Genomic DNA, 26,082 nt, shown 5'->3' with positions numbered 1-26,082 from the left:
TTCCCCACCAAGTTGGACAGGCTAGGGATCTCGAACGATTTAGGCCAAGGACGTGAAGGAAGCTCGTTTTTAGCCAAAAAACCGAGCTGCAAGGAACATGTAGCCGTTTCCGATGTGAAACCTATGTTCCTGCTGAAGGCGTGGATCTCACTTACTCTTTTAGCTGTTGCTAGGCATACGAGGAAAAGAGTTTTTAATGTGAGGTCCTTAAAAGAGGCTGATTGGAGCGGTTCAAATCTGGATGACATAAGAAACCTTAGGACCACGTCTAGATTCCAGCCTGGAGTGGACAACCGACGTTCCTTTGAGGTCTCAAAAGACCTAAGGAGGTCCTGTAGATCTTTGTTGGTGGAAAGATCCAAGCCTCTGTGGCGGAAAACCGCTGCCAACATACTTCTGTAACCCTTGATCGTAGGAGCTGATAGGGATCTAACGTTCCTTAGATGTAACAGGAAGTCAGCAATCTGGGTTACAGTGGTACTGGTTGAGGAAACTGCATTGGCCTTGCACCAGTTTTGGAAGACTTCCCCTTTAGACTGATAGACTCTGAGAGTGGATGTCCTCCTTGCTCTGGCAATCGCTCTGGCTGCCTCCTTCGAAAAGCCTCTAGCTCTTGAGAGTCTTTCGATAGTCTGAAAGCAGTCAGACGAAGAGCGTGGAGGCTTGGGTGTACCTTCTTTACGTGAGGTTGACGCAGAAGGTCCACTCTTAGAGGAAGAGTCCTGGGAACGTCGACCAGCCATTGCAGTACCTCTGTGAACCATTCTCTCGCGGGCCAAAGGGGAGCAACCAACGTCAGCCGTGTCCCTTTGTGAGAGGCGAACTTCTGAAGTACCCTGTTGACAATCTTGAACGGCGGGAATGCATACAGGTCGAGATGGGACCAATCCAGCAAAAAGGCATCCACGTGAACTGCTGCTGGGTCTGGAATCGGAGAACAATACAATGGGAGCCTCTTGGTCATCGAGGTAGCGAACAGATCTATGGTTGGCTGACCCCACAGGGCCCAAAGTCTGCTGCACACATTCTTGTGAAGGGTCCACTCTGTGGGGATGACCTGACCCTTCCGGCTGAGGCGATCTGCCATGACATTCATATCGCCCTGAATGAACCTCGTTACCAGCGTGAGCTTTCGATCTTTTGACCAAATGAGGAGGTCCCTTGCGATCTCGAACAACTTCCTCGAATGAGTCCCCCCCTGCTTGGAGATGTAAGCCAAGGCTGTGGTGTTGTCGGAGTTCACCTCCACCACCTTGTTTAGCTGGAGGGACTTGAAGTTTATCAAGGCCAGATGAACCGCCAACAACTCCTTGCAATTGATGTGAAGTGTCCTTTGCTCCTGATTCCATGTTCCCGAGCATTCCTGTCCGTCCAATGTCGCACCCCAGCCCGAGTCTGATGCGTCCGAGAAGAGACGGTGGTCGGGGGTCTGAACAGCTAAAGATAGACCTTCCTTGAGAAGAATGCTGTTCTTCCACCACGTTAGAGTAGACCTCATCTCTTCGGAAACAGGAACTGAGACCGTCTCTAGCGTCATGTCCTTTATCCAGTGAGCAGCTAGATGATACTGAAGGGGGCGGAGGTGGAGTCTCCCTAACTCGATGAACAGGGCCAGCGATGAAAGTGTCCCTGTTAGACTCATCCACTGCCTGACTGAGCATCGGTTCCTTCTCAGCATGCTCTGGATGCACTCTAGGGCTTGGTTGATCCTTGGGGCCGACGGAAAAGCCCGATAAGCTCGACTCTGAATCTCCATACCCAGGTAAACAATGGTCTGGGATGGGACGAGCTGGGACTTCTCTAAATTGACCAGGAGGCCCAGTTCCTTGGACAGATCCATAGTCCATCTGAGATTCTCCAGACAGCGACGACTTGTGGGCGCTCTTAAAAGCCAGTCGTCTAAATAGAGGGAGGCTCTGATGTCTGCCAAGTGAAGGAATTTCGCAATATTCCTCATCAGTCTCGTAAACACAAGAGGTGCCGTGCTTAGGCCAAAGCACAGGGCTTGGAACTGGTACACAACCTTTCCAAAGACGAATCTTAGGAAAGGTTGGGAGTCTGGATGGATGGGGACGTGAAAGTATGCGTCTTTCAGGTCTAACGAGACCATCCAGTCCTCCTGCCTGACCGCTGCTAGGACCGACTTCGTCGTCTCCATCGTGAATGTCTGCTTGGTGACATAAGCATTGAGAGCACTGACGTCCAGCACCGGTCTCCAACCTCCTGTCTTCTTGGCTACCAGGAAGAGACGGTTGTAAAAGCCCGGGGATTGATGATCCCGGACTATGACCACTGCTTCCTTCTGTAGCAAGAGCGACACCTTTTGTTGCAACGCTAGCCTCTTGTCCTTCTCCTTGTAGTTGGGAGAGAGGTTGATGGGAGATGTAGCTAGAGGGGGATTGAGGCAGAACGGAATTCTGTATCCCTCCCTTAGCCACTTCACAGACTGAGCGTCTGCGCCTCTGCTCTCCCAAGCTTGCCAGAAGGTCTTGAGTCTGGCTCCTACTGCTGTCTGGAGAGAAAGGCAGTCAAAACTTGCCTTTTGCGGACTTGGAACCCTTCTTGGACTTGCCACGGTGACTGTCTGCACGGGTACCTCCTCTGCTGGAGGTTCTGCCACGAAAGGGCGGGATGAACCTAGAAGCAGGTGTATCAACTGCTGTAGGGCGGAAGGGTCTAGGCACGGAAGGTAAGGTTTTAGCCTTACGTGCAGAAGAAGCCATGAGGTCATGAGTATCCTTCTGGATAAGAGAGGCAGCCATCCCCTTAATCAACTCCTCCGGAAACAGACACTTGGAGAGAGGAGCAAACAGCAACTCTGACTTCTGGCAAGGAGTGATACCAGCAGATAAGAAGGAGCACAGATGTTCTCTCTTCTTGAGGACTCCCGATACATATGAAGCCGCAAGTTCACCAGACCCATCCCGAATTGCCTTGTCCATGCTAGACATGATCAGCATGGCCGAGTCCTTATCTGAAGGGGAAGTCTTCCTGCTTAAGGCTCCCAAACACCAATCGAGGAAGTTGAATATCTCGAAGGCACGAAAGACTCCCTTCAACATATGATCGAGATCTGAAAAGGACCAGCAGATCTTCGAACGTCTCATAGCCAACCTGCGGGGAGAGTCAACCAGACTTGAGAAGTCGGCCTGGGCAGAGGCAGGAACCCCCAAGCCAGGTTCCTCTCCCGTGGCATACCAGACGCTCGACTTAGAAGCCAGCTTGGGAGGAGGAAACACAAAAGAGGTCCTTCCCAGTTGCTTCTTGGAATGCAACCAGTCCCCCATAACCCTCAAAGCTCTCCTAGATGATCTGGCGAGAACAAGCTTGGTGAAGGCAGGCGCAGCAGACTGCATGCCCAGAGCAAACTCGGAGGGAGGAGAACGAGGGGTTGCAGACACAAAGTGTTCAGGATACAACTCTCTGAACAAAGCAAGGACTTTGCGAAAGTCTAAGGAGGGTGGCGAAGTCTTGTGTCCTTCAACATCAGAGTGAGGATCATCCAGATGAGCAGCTTCATCATCCGATACATCATCATCCGAAAGTTGAGTAGTGAGAGGCAAAGGCAGAGCAGCAAGCTGAACGGCTGAATCCTGCAGAACGGGTGCATGCGTGCCTGCGGATCCATCATCATGCCTCTGCTGGACAGTCTGCGAGCTGGCAACAACAAAAGCAGAGGGCTGGTGTGTGGGAGGGTCTGCGGTGGGCTGAGGAGCATGCGGTATGGTATGCAGAGCAAGCTGTTTGGTCTGCAGAGCATGCTGCATGGGCTGAGGAGAATGCCGCATAGTGCTGGAACCCGGCAACTCCTGATGCGGCAGCTCACGCATGTTAGCAGATGGTGCAGCAAGAACATGCGTCTGGCAGTGAGGACTGCGCATCGGTGGAGGAGCTCTCACAGGTGGGGTGTGAGAGCAGGCAGCCGCAGTATCTGCTGAGCGCACAACCTCTGCGGGTTGTAGGTTAACAGGAGAGGTGTTAACCTTCTCGGCATGATACTCCTGCATAAATGCCGCAAGCTGAGACTGCATAGTCTGCAGCATGGACCACTTAGGGTCTACTGTGGTAGGAGCAACAACAGACGGAGCAGAGGCCTGTTGAGGGACCACTCTACCTCTCTTGGGAGGTGTGCAGTCATCAGATGACTGCGGCGAGTCCGAACTGACCCAGTGGCTACACCTGGGCCGTTGGACTAGCTCGGAAGGGACCTTACGTTTGAGCGGTCGTGAGACCTTGGTCCACCGTTTCCTCCTGGAAACCTCTTCCACAGACGAGGAATGTAAGGGCTCATTCGTCTGTAAGTGGATGGGACGATCCTTAGCAGATACGTCCGCAACCACTGAGGATACATCCGTGCGCCGATCAAGGCCTGCCGAACCCTTTGGTCCTTCGACATTGCTTCTCCCCTGGGCTTGGGAGCTTGCAAGAGGTCCCGGACTGGGAGGACGACTGGCACGCACAGATGTACCCTCATGCACAACACTGACACTGACACTATGCACATCACTAGCACTAACACTTCCCACTGCACTCTTCGCTTTCAGCTCTCTGACATCTGCCAAGAGCTGATTGCGGTCACTAACCAACGACTCCACCTTCTCACCGAGAGCCTGAATGGCACGCAACATATTAGCCATTCCAGGCTGAGCACTCGTAGCAGGTTCGGGAGTCACCACCACAGGGGAAGGAAAAGGTTGAGGGGCATGGGGAGAGGAAAAATCCACAGAGCGAGAAGAACTCCTCCTATCTCTCTCCTTCTCTAACCTACGTGCATATCTGAGGAATTCATTAAAATCGAATTCCGAAAGCCCAGCACATTCCCCACATCGATCTTCCAATTGACAGGATTTTCCCCTACAATTGGAACATACGGTGTGAGGATCTATAGAGGCCTTCGGAAGACGCCTAGTACAAGTCCTAACACTACATTGCCTGTATTTAGGAACTTGGGAATGGTCAGACATCTTGAATTTAGAGGTAGTCAAGGGGGAATTCCAAAATTAAGCAAAGATCGTTAACCAATGAATCAAATTAAATCCAAAAGCTTGCTAAGCTAAGGATAAAGCTTCCTGAACAGCGAAGGCTAAACTTCAGAGCAAATACATCACCAAATCGTGAACAAAAGACTCCAAAATCAACAGCGTATCCATGTAGGTCTTGCCGGCGGCACGACAGAGGAAAAATTGAGGTCTTGTTGACAAGAAGTACTTGAGTACCTGACCACAGATGGCGCTGTTGAGCACACCCCCACCTGGATAGCGATCGCTGGCGTATCCCGACCGTAGATTTCTGTTGGGCAACGGAGTTGACAGCTACATGATCATCGGGTAAGATTAATATTGAAAAATATTCCCTATAGTGCCGTATTATGCAAGACATCAATTGATATAAACTATAGATACCATGCAACAATAAATACTAATAAAATAAGACCTTAAATATGTCTGTGGTATATGTAACTTGTTGATCTTTGTTGAGCCTGTAGATATGATTATATACTACTGCAAATTCCAATTTTTTCTCTTTCACAAATTTTTTCATAGTGGAAATAAGTCTATTTATCAAAAAAATCCATCAGTTTAAAATGCCTAATACTGCATTCAGAAGAATATCAGACACACACCAAAAGAAATGTTTTTTACAAAAAAAAAAAAAAAAAAAAAAAAAAAAAAAAAAAAAAAAAAAAAAAAAAAAAAAAAACCTATCGGTTTACATTCACCTAAACACGTGATCACCAGCTTGTCAACACACATAAAAGGAAAAGCTACAACCTTTAAAAGGTCAGGCCCCCAACTGGGCAGTGCTCCTGGTATCTCATGTTTAGTTCATAATTTACTACAAAAACTGTAAGGTAGAAAGGTACCTTCTACCACGTAAGTCTGCTACAAAAATGATAATTTTTGCAAAGTCCTTTACTTAACTCAATCATATCTGTTTACATATACCTGTATCCTAGTAGCTATTTAGGTGGGAAGACCTTACTGTTGTCAGAAATTTTATACCAGGTCACTGGCAAAAATATAATTAAAATAAATTTTAATAATAAAATCCCTTACTTCTATAATCACCTAGCATTCATATCACTTGTCTCTAGAAGTGGGTTAAATGCCCATGTCTACCCTTTAACTAAAGATTTCTTGCTTTATTTCCTAGTCACTGCACTGCCTTTCTAGCGTATTACTATGAACATATGGTGATATATATTAATACTACCAAGTGTAGTCCAGTAGATCAGTCTCAAAGTTGAAACTAGTTACCAAAAACACTATCTATGAAAAAGCTGAATAGAGAGTAGTATCAACAGAATGTGGGAAAACCTGCAAAATTGTGTAAAAAATATGATTTTGTCAGAGCAAGTACCAAGTTTATTTAATAATATTGAAAATGCAATGTTACATGTACATGAAATTTTAACGAACATTACAAAGCAGCTAACTCTAGATAGGTTCCTTGTCAAAACTGAATGCAAGAGTGTAAAAAAGACGATCGAGTGTTCAGAAAGCATAAATTAAGTAAAGTTATTGCTAGTAAACTCCAAACAATAGGGAGAACTCCCAATATTTTTCCTGAAGTTCTCATGGAAGGCAATTTTCCCTACAAACAGTAACCCCTCCTTCCTCCTCCTCTCTCTTTTCCTGTACGCAAGCCATGACTCTCCTCAAAGGTAAAGTGTAATCTAATTTGTCAATATCTCTATTTTTTTTTGCGAGTTATAATTTCGTATTCACTTTTTATGTTGTTTTAATTTTACCTTTACATAATATTAAAAACGTAAAATTTAGTGTATATTTATGAACGTGTGAAAAGAATAAGTGATTTCCCTTTATTTCTTATAAAAGAACATTTTTTTGGGGTTTAGTGCATTTCAGTTGAGCCTTCTCCTGCAACTGATTAAACTCATAACAGAGGTACTACTATACTGTACATATAAACATACCCAAGTGTCCTTCAGGAACAATAAATTTCTGAAATAATCATTACTTCTACTGGAGTGTACGATATGAGGATGACTTTTTCTGTTCTTAAGATTCTCTCTTTTTAAGGGACTTTTGAAATATGGTTTGTGTCTCTCATCACAAATTCATATATCAACTTCAAAGGTGATAGGAAATATCAAAATTTCTCCACCCGGCCTTTTGAGCCTCAGTCTACAATGGAAGCCTTCTCCAGGCTATCCCTATCAGTCTTTTCTATTTGGTCTGTCAATTACAATGCCGTGTTTTCCTGGTATGAATATAGAATGAGAAATCAATACAGTGATACCTCTGGATACGAAAATTTCTGCTTACGAAAAATTCAGGATACGAAAAGCGATACAAAGATTTTTATGCCCCAGTATACGAAAAAAATTTCAGGATACGAAAAGCTTACGAGATCCCAACTCGTCGCCGAGAGTACAGTACCTTTTTTTTCAGGGTATCAACCCTTAATTTAGGTGTACAGGTAACAATACACCTTCACTGATCCAAATGCTTTACATACAGTACCATAACTTTTATACAGTAGTAAAGAAAATGGACCGTTTTCTTAGGGCTTGGAGGGGATAACTAGGCTATAACTACATTATTGAATAATCTCATGGTGGTTTCTGGAATGGATTAGGCTGTTTTTAACGGTTGGGTTAATTATTGAATGATAGAAATGGCTGCATTGCATGTTTATTACTACAGTTTAGCGTGTTTATGAAAGAAAAGGTGACTTTTTGTAAGGCTTGGAACGGATTAGGCTATTTACATGTAAAACGCGACTCAGGATACGAAAAAATCAGGATACGAAACCGTATCCTGAACGGATTACTTTCGTATCCTGAGGCATCACTGTATATGATATAGATAAATATATAAAATTAATTGAAGAAGGCAATCCAGCTAAAAGCAGGACAGTCTAGGGAAGATATGTATATGCACACAAATGAAGAATGTGCTGCTATATTCAAGAACAGTATGTACTTACACCTAGTCATCTGCATATGGATAATGTTCATCATGGGCATTTTGTGACAAATGAAAGTAGTGTTGTGAACCACTAAATAATATTTAGTGTACAGCCTTTATATTTAAAAAAACATAAAATGTAATACAACATACCCTTTTTGGTGAGGACTTGTGTTAGAGACAAAGTTCCCATTATGGCCTGCATAGTTGTATAGTAGGGCCAGGACTGCCTTGTGTACTCGCTAATTTCAGGGTGACTCAAATCCTAGTAAAACATATAAAAGGTAGTGATGGTAAATTTTACCCAACACAAATTAAGAAGTTACAATGATGATAAACAGTTGTACTCGACACAAATACAGGCACTTAAGATTTTGCATTTAATGGCAATAAAAGAAACCTCAATCTGCAATTGCATACTATTGACAAATAATAATAAAAATATTAGAACCAGATATAATTTATTCTAAAAACAATATAGATCTTAAAATATTCAATGAATTCTATAATTCTAAAACTAAGCCATTATCAAAATTGTATTAGATGTCGTGGCTAAGCACCAATCACATATATTTACATCCTTTAGCTATTCTCTGTTGACTCAAAATTAGTATCTGTAATACCAAAATAATTGGCATTAGTATCAATTAAATAGCAATGAAATAATCAAAATAATAATGACAATGATAACTTCAATTAGTAAAATAAAATCTAAAGAAAATTGCAACATTTGACTGCCTTACTATGTATTTACTCCAAAGGTAATTCCATTTCTTTCTTGCTTGGTTAGGTGTAATGATCCCAGTCAGGCCTAGTTCATCAATTATGTTACTGAAAAAAATATATTCAGTAAAAACTACTGGCACATATTTTCAATACAGTGTACTTTCATAATTAACAAAATATATACCTTCAGTAAATCCCTTTTTGCAGAAAAAAACAAGACCTTCTTCAGACATTTTCAATCTTCTTCCAAATGTTAGTTACTTTACCTAATTTATTGGGAGGTTGCCATTTGAAAATCTTTAAAAAATATCTACATAATTTAAATCAGTACTACATTGGCTTGTAAAGACTTACGCAAAGACAGCTTTCACTTGTTTCAAATTGTCAGGAACTCTAGCACCCCGTAACTGAATAAATCTTGTTGTAACCTCTTTAGTCCCTGTAACAAGAAATGACATTAGTACATTTTGTCTGACAAACCAAGAATTTATATCTGAATATATGAATTAGAAAGTTAACCCTTTTACCCCCAAAGGACATACTGGTACGTTTCACAAAAGCCATCCCTTTACCCCCATGGACGTACCAGTACGTCCTTGCAAAAAAAATGCTATAAAAAATTTTTTTTTTCATATTTTTTATAATTTTTTGAGGAAATTCAGGCATTTTCCAAGAGAATGAGACCAACCTGACCTCTCTATGACAAAAATTAAGGCTTTTAGAGCAATTTAAAAAATATATACTGCAAAATGTGCTGGGAAAAAAATAACCCCCTGGGGGTTAAGGGTTGGAAATTTCCAAATAGCCTGGGGGTAAAAGGGTTAATAGACAGTTTAAATTGACAATTTAGCTCCATGCAAACCTAAGCTGTTAACCACAGGATTACACAATTGTAAACAGATCGTTTATATTAAAGAAAGTAAAACTCAGCAATATAATGAACTACACAATAAAATGGATATAAACTTACAAATATGTTCAAAGTTAGATCTTGCTGCTTGTGCACCATGCAATGAATTCTCCGGGATCTGTTGAAGGGCAACACGCATGTCGTCATAAAATGGCCAAGCGTGAGGTGCCGGACTCTTGCCATCTGGTCCAGTTGTGCATGTTAGTTCCTGAAATTATTTAAAAAATTTAATTTCCTACAAATAAATAATATGGGAAAGAAAACTAAAACTGACATTACATTAATTCTTATGTAGCAAAGAATTGCTAATATGGAAGGAAAAAAGGGATTTTGATGAAGGAAAAATCTATTTCTGGGGAGAGACCTGTGACGCCCGGTGAAAAGTCCTTCTTTCTACCTTTTCTGATATAAATCTTCCAAATATACCAGGGAAAGATAAAAGCATGGAATGCAGAGGTTACTACCCTCGCGCGAGCACCTCGTGAGTGTCGTGTATACATCAGGGGCGTGTGAAAACCACTATTCACAGGCTGTCTTCCAATTAGATAACTCCTTCATCAAAGGGAAGGGCCGTAACAAAGACCCCAGAAACCACACTTGTACCACGCTAGCAAAGAATTGCTAATATGGAAGGAAAAAAACCTAATTTTGACCTGTCGCAAATCATATTTACTTACAAAATGAGGAAACCAGCCAGTTCAAGACTAGACAAGGATTTAATGATTCACACCTACCCATACCACTGATTCATTAGCATTCATATTATCCACATTACTGTACCTCTTAAATGTCTTTAATATGCTCTACAACACTCAAGGATAAGCCCTATTAGCTTGACTTGATAAATAATTTTCTTATCTTGAAAATATTTCTCTGACTGGCTACTATGAGCAAGAACAGGTGTTTCACGTAAGGTCAGTAATTCAAAATAAGCTCATGGAGGTAGAAAACCAACAAGAAAGTTGTGCCATACTCTAAAACTCCTATACTAAAATATGAATAAGAACAAAGTGTGAAGTTTACTTAACCACTGGTGATGCTCAGACCTATTTTTTTTTTTTTATTTTAAGCAGTATGTCCTTTCCTCATTGGGCTATTTTTTCCTGTTGGAGCCCTTGGGCTTATAGCTTCCTGCTTTTCCAACTAGGGTTGTAGCTTAGCTAATAATAATAATAATATTAATAAAAATAAGATAGCAGGTAAGGTAGGTAGGTAAGTTGGGAAAACAGATCACAAACACTTAGTTTTCTTTTGTTTCACCTCCATACAGTTTGCTTGGTTTCAGGTAGATGTAAATACATAATGACACTTTGTACTTTAGTAGAACTAATCTCTGACTTTAAGGGTATTTAAGAAGTAAACTATATATACTCTTATGGTTGAATCAACAATAAAATCCATTTCCAAAGTTTTGCTTAAATCTTTCATAATTTCCTTAACCACTTTACTACGAGGCAGCGGATCTGCTACTCCAGCTATATACGAGATTTGTCACCATTGGATATACATGCTCACTTCCTCTATAATAACCCACATTTCCATGTTTATTTGTTTTACCGCTGATTACAGCATAAATGTTTCAAAAGTTTGCCTTATTTTCTATCGTATTTCACTCCTAAACAACCAAAATATTTTTTCCATTCATTGTGAAGTAATTATAGAATAATTCTTCAGAAATTTGTTTTATATAAGCTATAAATAATGGTAAACTACTGTGATTTTGTATAAAAAAAAAACTATCAATTGAAGTGACTGTTATTTCGTAATAATTCCATGATAAATAGCCATCGAAAGATATAGAACAACTCGTCAGTAATAATGGACTTTACGATATATAGAAATGTATTAAAAAAATTAATTTGTTACCTTTGACACAAGAAGTATTATATAATGTATAATTATAAGGTATGGTGCAACAGTTTCTATAACTGAATCAACCCCTTTATTCTTTCCATGATATTTTGAAGGACAAGTTCTGAATTCTTCCTCTGAAGCGGAGTGAATAACTTTCCTTTCTTTAATGAGGACAATAATAACTAAATTGTCGGAAAAAGGTACAGCATATGGTCGGAATAGCTGACTCGAAAGACATGGCCTGAAGAAGGAACATGCTTTTGATAGGGGACTGATATATGTTTGATCCACTGAAGGAGAAAGTATTTGGAACCTCAAAAACTCACAGTTCAGACAATAAAGGAAGTTGTGATATACAAAGCTATTGATAAAACAGTATTCAAACAAAAATTTCACCACAACTAAAAAATAAAAGTGAAATCAAGGTAGCGGTGCTTGGGAGGGAATGCTGTTTACCCTACAGCTCTGTTTATCAGCTACTTTCCAGCCAGATGAAAAGGTTTTGCATCTTGGCAAAAATATTACTTCTTGTTTCTTAATTTAGTCAAAATAATCAGGCCTTAATCACACTTATTCAACATCCCACTACCAAAAGTGCACTAAATAATAGAGAGCATTAGCTATAATGAAAAAAAAATACATGAAGGGACTGGAAGCTTCTATTTAACTACAATAATCTAAAATCACTTTAAGCTTACCTTATATTTGGCGACAAGATAGTTCCACTTCTTGCGAAGTTGATTTGGATTCAAGATATGTTCAAGACCAAGTTCTTCCATAATTTCGCTGCAATAAGTAAATGTCAAAATTATCAGTAACACCTATGGTTTGTGGATAATGCCAATCCAAACTTGAATGACTAAACTCGCAGGATAATTCCTACTTTTATTCTCTGAACAACTTATTGTCAAAGTCTATTCCTTAAAACATGAATAATGTCACTCTTCTAATTACACCTACATACATGGTACCATCTATGACACACTTTATATCATTGTGCTTCAGGAAATTAAGGTCATGAAAGATAGGTTACATTATTAAAAAGACTAATTTAAGAAGCTACTTCCATACTTACGTATAAGTTGTCTGTATTCCAGATTCTTGGAAATCCAGGTGTCGATTGACTCTAAGAGTTATAAATTTCCTGGTTAGTTCATTTGGCCCTGAAAAAATGAGAGCAAAAATCTTAATCATAAAACTACTTTATTTTTACACTCACCTGACATTTATACTGCTCCTCTGTCAAAGCTGGTTAAATGTCAATGTCTACTTTTAAAATTAAATATTTCCTGTTTTTTTCTCTTTGTAATTGGCCATCTCTATTTTAGTATGGGGGATTATATAGCACTGAATGCCAACACTACCGTGTAGGCAGATCATATCTCTTTGTTCTTCACAAAATTTACACTAGTTCAGTGTCCTCTTGACATCATGTATATGAGTGACAAGTGAGTATAGAAATAATTAATTTTATTATAAAAATAATGTTGATTTCTATGAACCTCCCCTGGCTTTCATATTGCTGATTCCAAAATTTAGAAGGAAGAGTCATGGTGAAATAAATCTTCATAGAAAATTAATATCATAATCTTAAATACATATTTCCAAAAATTTTAATATAAGGAAAATCTTATATTTGACCACAATGTAACAAGAATTTTATTTTTGTATTAAATATTTTAGGATGAGCGACATAAAGTAGGAAATGATGTAAGGTGAATAAACTAGACGTAAAGAGGGTTATTATTGTACAATAGTGTACATATATTTGGGAATTATCTTATAATTAGAATAACTTTTACATATGCCATCAAAACTGAGAGAGAGAGAGAGAGAATTTACATAAGTTGGCTTTTGTTATGTTATCTAGGTCTGTAAAGTGCAATTCTGTATATAGATTTCATTTACAACAGCTCTAATTGGATTAGCCTTTGCTATTTTTAAAAATGAAGCCTTTCTCTTTTAAATATTGTCTTCATGATTTTATTTCGTGTCTTAGCCTATTGCTATTTTCATCTCGTTATTAGGTAAGACAGTAGTGCATCAACTAAACACTATATACCCATAAAATTAATGTTGTGAATGAACTCAAAAGAAGTTTATGTACATTACTTAGTTCAGTTTTTACTTGCTATAAATGAATAATATTGAATAGTTGGGTCGTGGTTTTAGGCATTTTCTAATGGTTATTATGAGAGAAGTAAAGCAATAGCCAAATGAATCTTTAATATCAACAATCCAGCTATCTTTTAGCCTCGACAAGCCATACATAAAAAATCTTATTGTAATGAACTAATTTTAATTGGTTCCCACAATTAGTCACGGATTGAAGGAGATGCTGTATTGTTGATGGTGGACTGACATATACCATAAATTAAAGAATGTTTTCGTTATTTTATTCTAGGATTAACCTACTTAAAAATAATTACATCTATGTGATGTTTTTCTATTTTTCACTAACATTGGCTCCTCGCTTTCAGCATTAAATTTCAACAGTTGGTTTTCCAGTCTTTTTAGGTTATAAAGTTTTTGTCCTGACATCAAACTCCTTAATCAGACGATTCATGTTTACACCGCTTTCAATTTTTTTCAACACTGAACTTTCTTTTATGAAAAATATTAAATCTTTATTTCTTTCTTTCTTTTCACTACTAGCTATAAATCACAAATTTTTAAGTAATTTGTAATTTTCCTAACATACTTACCTAGAACTACCTTCTTAGGAGTTACTGGTAACTCTACCTAACCGACCAGCTTTTTGTATAGTTTGCCCTCTTTCCGTTTTCTAAGGGGTCAACCTCAGGCAGTGTGATATGTGCCCTGAGGCGACCCGGGGTCGGGAAGCGTGCTAGCTCAGGTCGGCGACTTATAACTGTATTTTATCAAAATTTTGAATATACTGTATTCCAAACCATGGACCACACAAAAAAGGCCATGATCATAAGAATTACGGAGCAAAGGCATTACTACAGCTACTGTTAACAGCAGTGATACCATACAAACAAAGGGTAGGTCATGTGAGGGAACACAAAATCTGTACTTGGTGAAACCTTCTCAGGATTGTGGAATTTTCTGCTTTTTATCATTTCCCAAACTTTTGGATTTCGGAATTTTCAGTATTCCCAACCTGTAATTTCTTACATCTTTTATTCACATGGTAAAAACCTAAGAAAAATATGACAATATGAAGGGGATTGGTGAATAATCCTTAAATAAAGGACCGACACCAAAACCTAGCATAAATCCAAGTCTGCATGCATTTATAATTTTGTAGAAAAATCTACTTATTCTCGTTTGTATCAAATAATTATGAATATTCTTTTAAATTCCATAAAGTAAAATTCATGCTCTATATTTTTCTTCCCTCACTATTCTTTTTTCTTCTCTAATCATATGTATATCTATTCAATTTGAAATGCTCTCTTGTAAAAAAAACTTTAATTAAAACTCAGACTAAAAATATGAAGCTTAAAAAAACTGAGATGTCATTATAAACTTACACAAAAACTCAGGTGATGCCCTAGACTTCAACTTGTTGACATTGGAACCTCGAAAATGCTTCATTACCTGGCCCATGTCTTTCATAAAGGCCCAAGTTCTTTCTCCCCCAGCCATTTCTTCATCCTATAGAAAATAATTGTATTTACAAATCATGCAAAAATTATTCAAAATTACTGTAATCAGTTTAATAATCAGAAGAAAACATCACAAAGAAATACTTGTAATAACGCTATGTGAAGAAAAGTGGATTAAAATGAAACTGGCGCGATAATTATGACGACTGACCTGGTATCTTTTGACTAAATAGTTCCATTTCTTCCGAGCCATGGTCACACTCACTCGGTCTGCAATTCCTAGTTGCTCTAAGATATCTCTGAAGATGACAATAATACATTAGTTTCTTTGACAGTCACTCCTTTCAATTTCTAGACAATAATGCATAATATCCATCTACTTTATGCCAAAAGTTATGGTAAACCATTTCATCAGTAAGAACTATAACGAAAAAAATAATCAAAAGAAAGAAAGTAAACTTATATATTATTATTTCCAAAGAAATATTTAACCCTTTTACCCCCAAAGGACGTACTGGTACGTTTCACAAAACTCATCCCTTTACCCCCATGGACGTACCGGTACGTCCTTGCAAAAAAATGCTATAAAATTTTTTTTTTTTCATATTTTTGATAATTTTTTGAGAAAATTTAGGCATTTTCCAAGAGAATGAGACCAACCTGACCTCTCTATGACAAAAATTAAGGCTGTTAGAGCAATTTTTAAAAAAATATACTGCAAAATGTGCTGGGAAAAAAATAACCCCCTGGGGGTTAAGGGTTGGAAATTTAAAAATAGCCTGGGGGTAAAAGGGTTAATACAAACTTTGAAGTTACAAAGATGAAGCAAGGAAAGTGAATGAAAGAAAGTGGCACTCTAAACAAAACAACTTTTGATGAAGCATTATTAAGGAAAGAATTTTGGGGAAGTAGGGCAATATGTGATAAACCTAGACTTGAAATTAATAAAAAGTTCAAAAAAATAAATTCAGCAAAGAACTTAACCCTTTTACCCCCAAAGGACGTACTGGTACGTTTCACAAAAGCCATCCCTTTACCCCCATGGACATACCGGTATGTCCTTGCAAAAAAATGCTATAATTTTTTTTTTTTCATATTTTTGATATTTTTTTTTTTTAAATTCAGGCATTTTCCAAGAGAATGAGACCAACCTGACCTCTCTATGACAAAAATTAAGGCTGTTAGAGCAATTTAAAAAAAATATACTGCAAAATGTGCTGGGAAAAAAATAACCCCCTGGGGGTTAAAGGTTGGAAATTTCCAAATAGCCTGGGGGTAAAAGGGTTAATAGCCTATTACTTTATACATTAGCATGAAATTAATATAAAAGAAAACATTATTACTTACTGATATACTGCATTGTGGCCCTTCTGGGATATCTCTGTATGTCTCTCACCCCGGATTTTAATGAATTTCTTGGTAATATCAACTGACCCTGAATAATGCAAGTAATACAGTACTTTAGTCACATTGTTAAAATTATATGGAAATACATAATTCTAGATGAAAATTAACTTTTTACATACTAACCCTTTAGTAATGGCACCCATTTCATTTGTTTGACATTATTCAAGACAAAAAGTTTATAAAAGAAGACTCGCTGATGTGTTAGAATATGTTATCTTACATGGCCAAATCCATAACTAGTTCCACATGTCAATTTGGTTAATACAATTCTTAGCATTTTGACAATGAGTATGGCTGAGCAGGAAGGAGGGAAATCATATATAAATATAGTTTTATTACAAAGTTTAGAGAGGCTTGAGTCCCCTCTTGAGTCTTTGAGATTTTACAGATACTGTATAATAAACATGGACTTCATAAGGATAGCTACTCATGTTTTGTCATTTACAGTAATTGCAGTGGTCAACAAAATATCCAGCTGAGGCTAGATGGGTTTCATAATGGGAATAAAATGAAAAACAAGTGCTGTAATTACTTGTTGCCTTATCAAAAATGGTATATGGGATGTAGAACTAGAATTGTCATGATAGCAAAGATGGAAGGATACACTCTAGTGTAAAACTACAATTAATTACAACCGCTTAGAACTACACCAACAGTAGCATCACTATAGTCCATTTCTTTTAGCGATGCATATCTGCACCGACTCACAGCAGTGCCCTTTTAGCTCGGAAAAGTTTTGTGATCGCTGATTGGTTGGAATTATCTCGTCCAACCAATCAGCGATCCGGAAACTTTTCCGAGCTAAAAGGGCACCGCTGCGAGTCGGTGCAAATATGCATCGCTAAAAGAAATGGATTATAGTACCTAACATCAACATAGTTGGCAGTTGCACTGTAAATACAGACATTCAAGTCAAAATAAAAACAAAGAAACAATGGAACTGTAACAAAAAAGACTTCTGAATACAAAGCAGAAGAACACACCCACCAAATTTCAATTCTTCCCTTAGCAGCATCTACACCTACAACCCACCCTGTCCCCATCTAAACCCCTTACATTTCTTTCTGCTTCAACTTCCATCCTACCTATCATCATCTCTATCACACCTCTAGAGTTGGTCATCCTTGCATGACCAGAGGAATATGTCATACCCATATATCTGTAAATTTTGTCAAGGAAACTATTTTGCATGCTCTAAGAGGTTCTAAGTCATATAGAGTAACTCCAAATACTGGACAACGATTAAGCAAAAGGAGAATAAAAGGTATTATTATCAAAAGATTTGAAAAGGCTATGTAAATCATATTTATGTTGGTAAAAAAATCATAGCCATCCTCAAACCCATCTATTGTCAGCAGCCAGAGCTTGAAAAGCTGACTTTTCTCTCCAAACTAATTATTCCTTATTCCATTGGTAGGGGGATGTCTCTATTTCTAAAAAGCTGGAGTTTAACTCTTGGCCTTCATTTATTAGTAATTCAAATCTGGGTGTTATTATCCTTAGATTTCTGCATTCCTCCAATCTAATTATTTTTCACTTTGTGTTCTACTTTCTAATTGCTATACTTCACTACCAAACCTAAACTACTCTCACCTACCTTACACTTAATCCTAACTCTCAAAATTTAATGGACATTCTAATTCAAGTTTCTTCTTTCAATTATACAGCCATACCTTATCATTCACTGGCTTAATACAGGTAAATTTGATTACTGTACAGTATTCATAAAAAAGGAAATCAATATACAAATATCTATAGGAATGTATTCACAATTATACTACAGCAAAAATGTATTCACAATTATATTACAACAAATACAGAATCTTCCTTGTCAGAAAAAAAAAAGCATTAAGGCATTACTTGATGGTTTGTAAATTCACTCAAATGACTATACCACTCTCAAATTACTTTTCCCCTCTTATATAAGTAGGTAAGCTGTGTCGGATTTGGTCTTACATAATTCTATGATTTGTCATTTCAATCTAAGTGCATTTACACTTACATAAGTGTGGATGCATCTAACATAAAAAGACATAAAAGCATTGAATTACATAAGACTAAATACAGCACGATATATACTAAGTTATATAATTTGAAAATAAGTTGAGACTTGTACTATTATATAAGTTGATTTTCAAGCCTTTGTGTAATAATGGCTTTTTGTCTTAGTTGGTGTTCATTGTATATAACTGTAGATGCTTTCCAGTACTGTACTTGATGTTAAATGACTATGAATACAATTACCTTTGTTTTTTCTCTCAAGGCCAGGATATAAAGAAAATAATAAATATGGGGTCTGTGAGTGTTAATAAGGATGTAGCAATTATTCATGGCTTTTCGCATTTTCTGGTATCAATATCATCTAACCCAACAAATAGTAAGGTCTGACTGTAAAATAAATATTTCCTTTTCTTCCCTGGCCTTCCATTTCTTCAACAGGACTATTGTATACTAAATCTTTTCCTTTCCTTTCCAGGCCCCCTCTGTACAGATGAGTACTATTATGGTTCAAATGGGTTTCACCTTGCCTGTCTTTTTTCATTTTTGACGACACTAAATTTTCCCTATTTCCAAAAGATCTGTTATTATTTAAAGGCTAGTCCAAGAGCCAGAGCCAGGGGTGGCTTTAAGACAGCTCATCCTAAAATAACATCAATGAGAAGTAGCCTGTGTCTTGCAACTAAGCCCATTATTGGGATATATTACTTGACCTAACAAAGTAATTCACCCACTTCAGCCAACAGAAGTGGCAGCTGATAGGAAAATAGTCTTACATATTAGATCTTTGAGAGGCCCTAGGAGATACTGTAAGACTCAGCTTTGAAGTTTGAGTCATTTAAGCATCGCTCTCCTCAAAGTTTTGGCACAATTATATCAACATACATACATGCATTGTATTAAACCAAGATCTATATCCCTATTCCTAAAAACCTGAACTTTAACCTGATCCCAGGCTTCCCTGAATGACAAGGAAATAAAAATACTTCTGCTCCTAAACTTTACATGGTTGTCTTTTCTAGTGTTAGCAATAACTCTGGATGCCTGGCTGGAAGAGCCTCTCCTAATGAGGCACTGCTTGATAGTCTCCAAGAGTGTAAACTATGAAGCCCAAGGTTTTGTTTAAACCAGCAGAAGTGGGGCTGAATCATAAATTTCTCTATATTTTGAAGAACTTTTGAAATGAACCACTAGAAGATTCAGCAATCTAAGCAAGGTTATCAGTATTATTGTTACATTCCAAGCTGACAGATTTTACCCAGTAAAAAAATATATTATGGAAAAAAGCAAAAAAGCTTAGTCTTCTACATTGTCCTATGAAACATTAATAATAAATCGATTCATCATATCACCTAGTCTGGGAGCAATGAATTGTAACTGGGTATCCAATTGTTTAAAGGATTGGCAAAAAGGCTCACCAGATGATTGCTCCAAAGTCAAAATAACTCCAAGCATACCTCTAGATTAAGTAACTACTATAAGGGAATATTTGGTTTGACATTCTTAGCAAACCAGTACTGTAACTACATTGTTCCTCTGAGCAGGAGGGTATGAAAAATTAAGGAATGCCTGCAAAAGTGAAGCTCTAAATTCAGTCCAATACTGGTCAAACTAATACAGTGAACCTATTCAATTCCCTCTCTAGTAGGTAGCCTTTTTACATGGATACAAATTTGATGTGCCCCAGCTAATAATCAAGTCCAGTTACTGTTCTGGTATAGATTAAGGAAGGCATCAGAGGTGCCAAAGGAAACATACAGTTGAGTAACTATCCCAGGCCAATCATTACGATACCACAACAACCTAATGGGAATCCAGATAGCAATAAGACCTAAAAAGCAAGTGAACACCTAAGGAGCCACCACTAGCTGAAAATACATTTCTTGGCTTGTCAAGAAGAAATGGAGAAATTTCATCATCCTATGAACTGGTAATTGCAAGAGATGGTACAACGAAGCAAAGGTTATCATTAATAGACTTTGAGACCAAAAATGGGTCCCCAGGTTACTAAGGATAGATCTAATGAAGAACATGAACTGAAGCTCACATGAGGGTTTACACTGATTTCTCAACCATGGAGACATCCTCCAAGATCTGGTTTTGCTAGATAAAATGATACTAGTTTGCATAATAGTTTTAAAAACTTTTATAAGTGAACTTGGACATGCAATAAGGTAAAACTCCACTTAATCTTGAGTTTCTCAACAGAAGCTTTACTTTTAAAGTTTATAGCTCAATGAATGTCTGGTAAGTATTAAAATAAATTTGATTTTAAAAATTATATTGTTATTAGCCAATAAATACCAAATCAGTGAATTAAAGAAATTAATGATGTTTCAACAACAACAACAAGATTCAAGTAATTTCTTTATTTTTCCCAATCAGTCCCAGTATTTTCCTAGTCTACAAAAAAAAAGCTACAGTGTAACTTACATATATACTCTGGTGACTTCCGAGACTTGGTTCCACCATCAGGACTTGTGCCTTTAATAGCTTCCATTACAGAGTGCATCTCAGAATAATATACCCACGTTTCATTTAACGAATTTGCGTCTTCCCCATTTTTCATGTCATCAGAGCCCTAAAAGTAAAAGAATGAATGCTTATGCTGACTAATATCTATTACAGGAGTGATGCGCAAAAACTCAAGTTCTGTAATGAATAATCACTTTTTTTGCAATGGAGAATTATTTCTAATGATATGAACATTAGTAAAACCTCAGCTATACAGACTTCTTTATCTGGATTTCTGGATAATCCATAAAGGATCGGAATTTGCAGACAGGTTTCTCAGGGGAGTTCATGTCAACAAAAAACAGGATTAACCCTTTTACCCCCAGGCTATTTGGAAATTTCCAACAGGTTTCTCAGGGGAGTTCATGTCAACAAAAAACAGGATTAACCCTTTTACCCCCAGGCTATTTGGAAATTTCCAACAGGTTTCTCAGGGGAGTTCATGTCAACAAAAAACAGGATTAACCCTTTTACCCCCAGGCTATTTGGAAATTTCCAACAGGTTTCTCAGGGGAGTTCATATCAACAAAAAACAGGATTAACCCTTTTACCCCCAGGCTATTTGGAAATTTCCAACCCTTAACCCCCAGGGGGTTATTTTTTTCCCCAGCACATTTTGCAGTATACTTTTTTAAATTGCTCTAACAGCCTTAATTTTTGTCATAGAGAGGTCAGATTGGTCTTATTCTCTTGGAAAATGCCTGAATTTTCTCAAAAAAAAAAAATTATCAAAAATATAAACAAAAAATTTTTTATAGTATTTTTTTGCAAGGACGTACCGGTACGTCCATGGGGGTAAAGGGATGGCTTTTGTGAAACGTACCAGTACGTCCTTTGGGGGTAAAAGGGTTAACTGATTGATTGATTTAGAGTTTTCTGGCATCCTGACATCGAAAGTCATTGATGCTGATATCATTAGTTATAAATAAAGAATAAAAGGAAATTAAATTTAAAACCATAAAAGTGATGTCCTTTTAAAAGTTACATAGCAAGGTTACTTTAACAACCTCCTAACAGTTTATATTAGTGATGTTGGAGCTGTTAGGGTCTTGACAAGTACTAGCTTAAAGTAAAGCCTGTGCTAGGACACAGAAAACCCATCTCCCTAACAGGTAGTGTCAAACAAGCCACATCAAGAGAAATGCTTAGTGAAACACTGTTGCTTCTTGGCAGATTTAATCTGCAAAAAAGGTGTTTCGTTGTGAAACTAACCAGCATCAAATGTCTGACCAGCATGTGACTAATGGAACAAGAAAAATGTAGAATAGCTAGTCATTCTACCCATCGTTGAGACTTATGCGTACCATAGACAAGATACATACAAAGTATGTGAGGGAGCTGAGAGCGTTCCACACCTATTGAACAGCCGCTTCAGGACTCTTGGAAAGGGAACCAAGAGGCTGTAGGCAATGTGCGTAAGATAGGGAGAGGCTAAGGTGGTCCGAACCTTCAGATGCAACCTTCAACTCCATGTATACTGATTACTAAACCAGAAGGCTAATAACAGGGCTATGCTTGTGTCTTCCCTCAGATTATAGAAGTACGCACTGACCAAAGTTGCATCTGCAAGAAAGCAGCCTCAACCAAGCAAAAGAAAAAAAAAAAAAAAAAAAAAAAAAGTCTGGACACTTCCTTATTGTTACTGGAGGGGCAAATGAAAAGGCTGGGACACTTGCTTGCCAGATACTGAACCCTATGAAAGTTGCAGTGTAGTAGGTTGACATGAAGACCAGAAATGTGTCAACTTATGCAGAGGGATAGGATCAAGAAGGCCCCAAACTGGTGTTCGAGATCGACTGGTATTAGATCATTGTCACAAAGTCTGTGAGGCAACAAAGGCAACAAAAGCCCCATCCTTCACAAGTTTGACCAGATGAAGAGCCTGAAAATATCCTACTCTCTTGCTGCTGTAGAGAAGAGAGAGTCTTGAGAGAATCATCCTAGGATGGCATTCTCAGGGTAGGATTAAGTGCGTGCGCCAGTGCCCTGAGAACAAGAGCCATACCACACCAAGAACTCTCAGAATAGGGAAGAACGACCAAAACTCCCTTCGAGCATGGACCCATCCCACACACAGGAGGGATCCAAACTCTACGATGGAGTGCACTTGGACCCAGTACCACAGAGGCAACTTTCCCACCAGCAGGTGAGCTCTGTTAGCTCAATCACTATTCTTAGATTATAAGAGTAAGGAGTAGTCTCAATCTTGTACTGGAAAAACTCCCAAAAAGGTCATTTCAAGAGACCCACGCTTAACATTCGGGGGGCAACCCAAGCTTAACAATCAGGTGAACACTTGAGGAAAAATATCTTTTTAACGGACTGCAGGCCTGCATCCACAGCAAGTCCCCAGAGTTAAAAACACAAAGTCTCTCTCTCTCTCTCTGCAAGCTGTGTACAAAAGAAGCTACTGCAAGTGGCCATTACTGGGATTTGAAGAAGGCTGGGAGCTTCCTCAAACCCAAGCCAGATGACATGACCAACCCCAAAAGCTCGCCTGCAATCTCCTTCATAAGACAAGAGCTTTTAAAGGATACGGCATGTGGATGAAGTACTGAAAAATGGCATCACCTTACACTGCTACCTCAATATCACCTTTCTGATAGGTAGGCGAGGAGTCAAGCATCTATCCAATCCTAGAAGCAACCACTGTCTTTGTAATTAAAAAGTGCTACCATGATAGACCCATCAGTCTGTCGACAGTGCCTGATGACTAGAGACTAAGTGCTTGTCAAACTGTACTAAGAATCGATTCCTCTCCCTAGAATATGAATGCTTAAATCTAAACAGATCCAGGTACATACAACTGGGTTGTGAACAGTGTCGTTTTATATCTGAAAAACAATCCTTGGTGCCAGAGAGAAGAGCTGTAGACTGTACCTTCTCTCTAGTGAATGGGCGGCTGTGCGGTTGGCTCAGCTCAGTATTTGGAAGTCCAGAGCAAGAACAAGAGGCTGACCAGGTCAGTACAATCCACAGGGCGCAGGATTGTTACTGAGTGGTGGTATCTTCTTTTTCAAGGGGATAGCAGTACTGTACACAATAAAAGACTGAAGTGTTATTCCGTCATCCAGGTAAACTAGTATAGGCTGTAGCCCCTCACAGTGCTCCACAGCCCTACAGGCCATTATTCCCACGTCATGGCTCATAGCCATACGTGCTATCTGTCCCTGTAATGAGCCCTGGCTAAGTGTAATCAGCTGTGGCCTTGAGTGATTAGCCGTGATACGGGACGAAATGTCCAAGGCACTGTTTACTGGCTGCTGGCACGGGTGACCAAACCATACCAATCTCCTTGAAACAATACAGCAGCTGTACTGGACCCACAGTCTGGTACTCTATCTGCACTAGATCAGATGATGTGTGGAAGCTCGCATTCTCTCAAAAAGAGGTGAGATTGCTCGAAGGAAATAAAAAAAAGGAAGAATGAAAGTTGAAATGTTACACAGTATAACAATATTATGTTGTATCAAATAAGGGCTAGTCTTTTTTTCAATTCTAGTTACTTAAAGTAAAACAATTGTAATTTATTTTACAGGAAGGAATCAGATTTCATTAAAGGGAAATAAGCTAAAAATAAATAGATATAAATGATGACTAGAAAACTATAAATTGAAGGGATACTAAACTAAAACTTAATGTAATAAAAGGGTAAAGGGAAATCCTACTAAAGTAAAAATTAAACAATTAAATCATATATAAACTTAAAAATAGAACTGAATAGTTAAATTTCAAGTACTGTATCTAGGATCGTGAAGAGAATAGAATGAAATTTAGAGAAGTTTACTTAAGTGTTGTAGATAATTTAGGGGTTTATCAAGGAAAGGATGAAATAAGAGTTTACACAGTACCGTACAATACAGTACAATTACTATAATAAAACCTATAGCCTAGTACAGTTAGTAGACTAGATGTAAAAATAGAAATTTGTACAGAATGTACTTTGCTATAGAATTATTATAATAAAATATATATAAACATTAGTACTACATAAAAACAATGCAGTGAATTATTTAGGGTGTTAGTTGACTGCAAGTAGGAAATGGTTAGTTAGTTGGGGGCTGTAAGTTCACTGACCCTAGGGGAGCAATATTACACCATTTTAAAATCTTTGCAGTGGTCTTTATTACCTAACCCCCTAACATACAGTAATAGCTTAACATGATACTGTTTATGATATCTTACCTTTATCTCCAAATAACGTCGAACCAACTGAGTCCATTTTTTCCGGGCCATACTGATTGTCACAGTTTCAGACAATTCTAGCTCTTCAATCATCTCCCTAGAAAATGAAAGCAATACTTTAAACCAACTATACACAACTATACTATTAATAAATGTATAATGATAAAGAAAAAAATGACGACAGCTATCTTATTCTATTTTAATTTAATGCTACTTACAATATTAAGATATTTCTTTATAACTTGCACAATAACATTATACAGCAGATCCTTGGTTTACAAAGAAAATTTGTTCCTATGCCGTGGTGTATGGTAATTTTGACATGTCGGAAAACATATAATACAGTACATTAATACCCCGCCATAAAATATTAATTGGTTCAAGAAGACGCTTGATAAGTTGATTTTCAACGTAAGACAGAAATGTCCCCAATAAAGCGAGGTATATACAGTATTACCTAAAAAAACACAATACATACATATACCAAGTACTTCCCCCAATTTTGGGGGGTAGCTGACATCAAACAAAGGAAACACAAAAGGGGACCTCTCCTCTTTACGTTCCTCCCAGCCTGACAAGGGACTCAACCAAGTTCGGCTGGTACTGCTAGGGTGCCACAGCCCACCCTCCCCCGTTATCCACCACAGATGAAGCTTCATAACGCTGAATCCCCTACTGCTGCTACCTCCACGGTCATCTAAGGCACCGGAGGAAGCAGCAGGGCCTACCGGAACTGCGTCACAATCGCTCGCCATTCATTCCTATTTCTAGCACGCTCTCTTGCCTCTCTCACATCTATCCTCCTATCACCCAGAGCTTTCTTCACTCCATCCATCCACCCAAACCTTGGCCTTCCTCTTGTACTTCTCCCATCATCTCTTGCATTCATCACCTTCTTTAGCAGACAGCCATTTTCCATTCTCTCAACATGGCCAAACCACCACAACACAATAGAAAACAAATTTTTTAAAAGCTGATA

The 26,082-nt window shown here is 38.3% G+C and overlaps 1 protein-coding gene across 1 annotated transcript in view; it reads right to left on the bottom strand.

Moving 5' to 3' along the window:
- Window positions 1–26,082, bottom strand: part of LOC137618212 (uncharacterized) — a 55,679-nt gene that overhangs the window by 5,686 nt on the left and 23,911 nt on the right. The window contains exons 6-16 of the mRNA XM_068348329.1: window positions 25,104–25,200; window positions 20,838–20,985; window positions 16,347–16,434; window positions 15,211–15,298; window positions 14,925–15,048; window positions 12,500–12,587; window positions 12,123–12,210; window positions 9,631–9,778; window positions 9,015–9,099; window positions 8,678–8,765; window positions 8,088–8,199 (exon numbers count right to left, since the gene is read on the bottom strand). Of these exons, the coding sequence (XP_068204430.1) occupies window positions 8,088–8,199; window positions 8,678–8,765; window positions 9,015–9,099; window positions 9,631–9,778; window positions 12,123–12,210; window positions 12,500–12,587; window positions 14,925–15,048; window positions 15,211–15,298; window positions 16,347–16,434; window positions 20,838–20,985; window positions 25,104–25,200 (1,154 nt within the window). The remainder of the gene's footprint in view (window positions 1–8,087; window positions 8,200–8,677; window positions 8,766–9,014; window positions 9,100–9,630; window positions 9,779–12,122; window positions 12,211–12,499; window positions 12,588–14,924; window positions 15,049–15,210; window positions 15,299–16,346; window positions 16,435–20,837; window positions 20,986–25,103; window positions 25,201–26,082) is intronic.

This window comes from Palaemon carinicauda, chromosome 24, assembly GCF_036898095.1.
Source record: "Palaemon carinicauda isolate YSFRI2023 chromosome 24, ASM3689809v2, whole genome shotgun sequence".
NCBI classification, from domain to species: domain Eukaryota; kingdom Metazoa; phylum Arthropoda; class Malacostraca; order Decapoda; family Palaemonidae; genus Palaemon; species Palaemon carinicauda.
The sequence above is the reverse complement of the archived record's forward strand: the minus strand, read 5'-3'. Positions and strand labels throughout refer to the sequence as shown.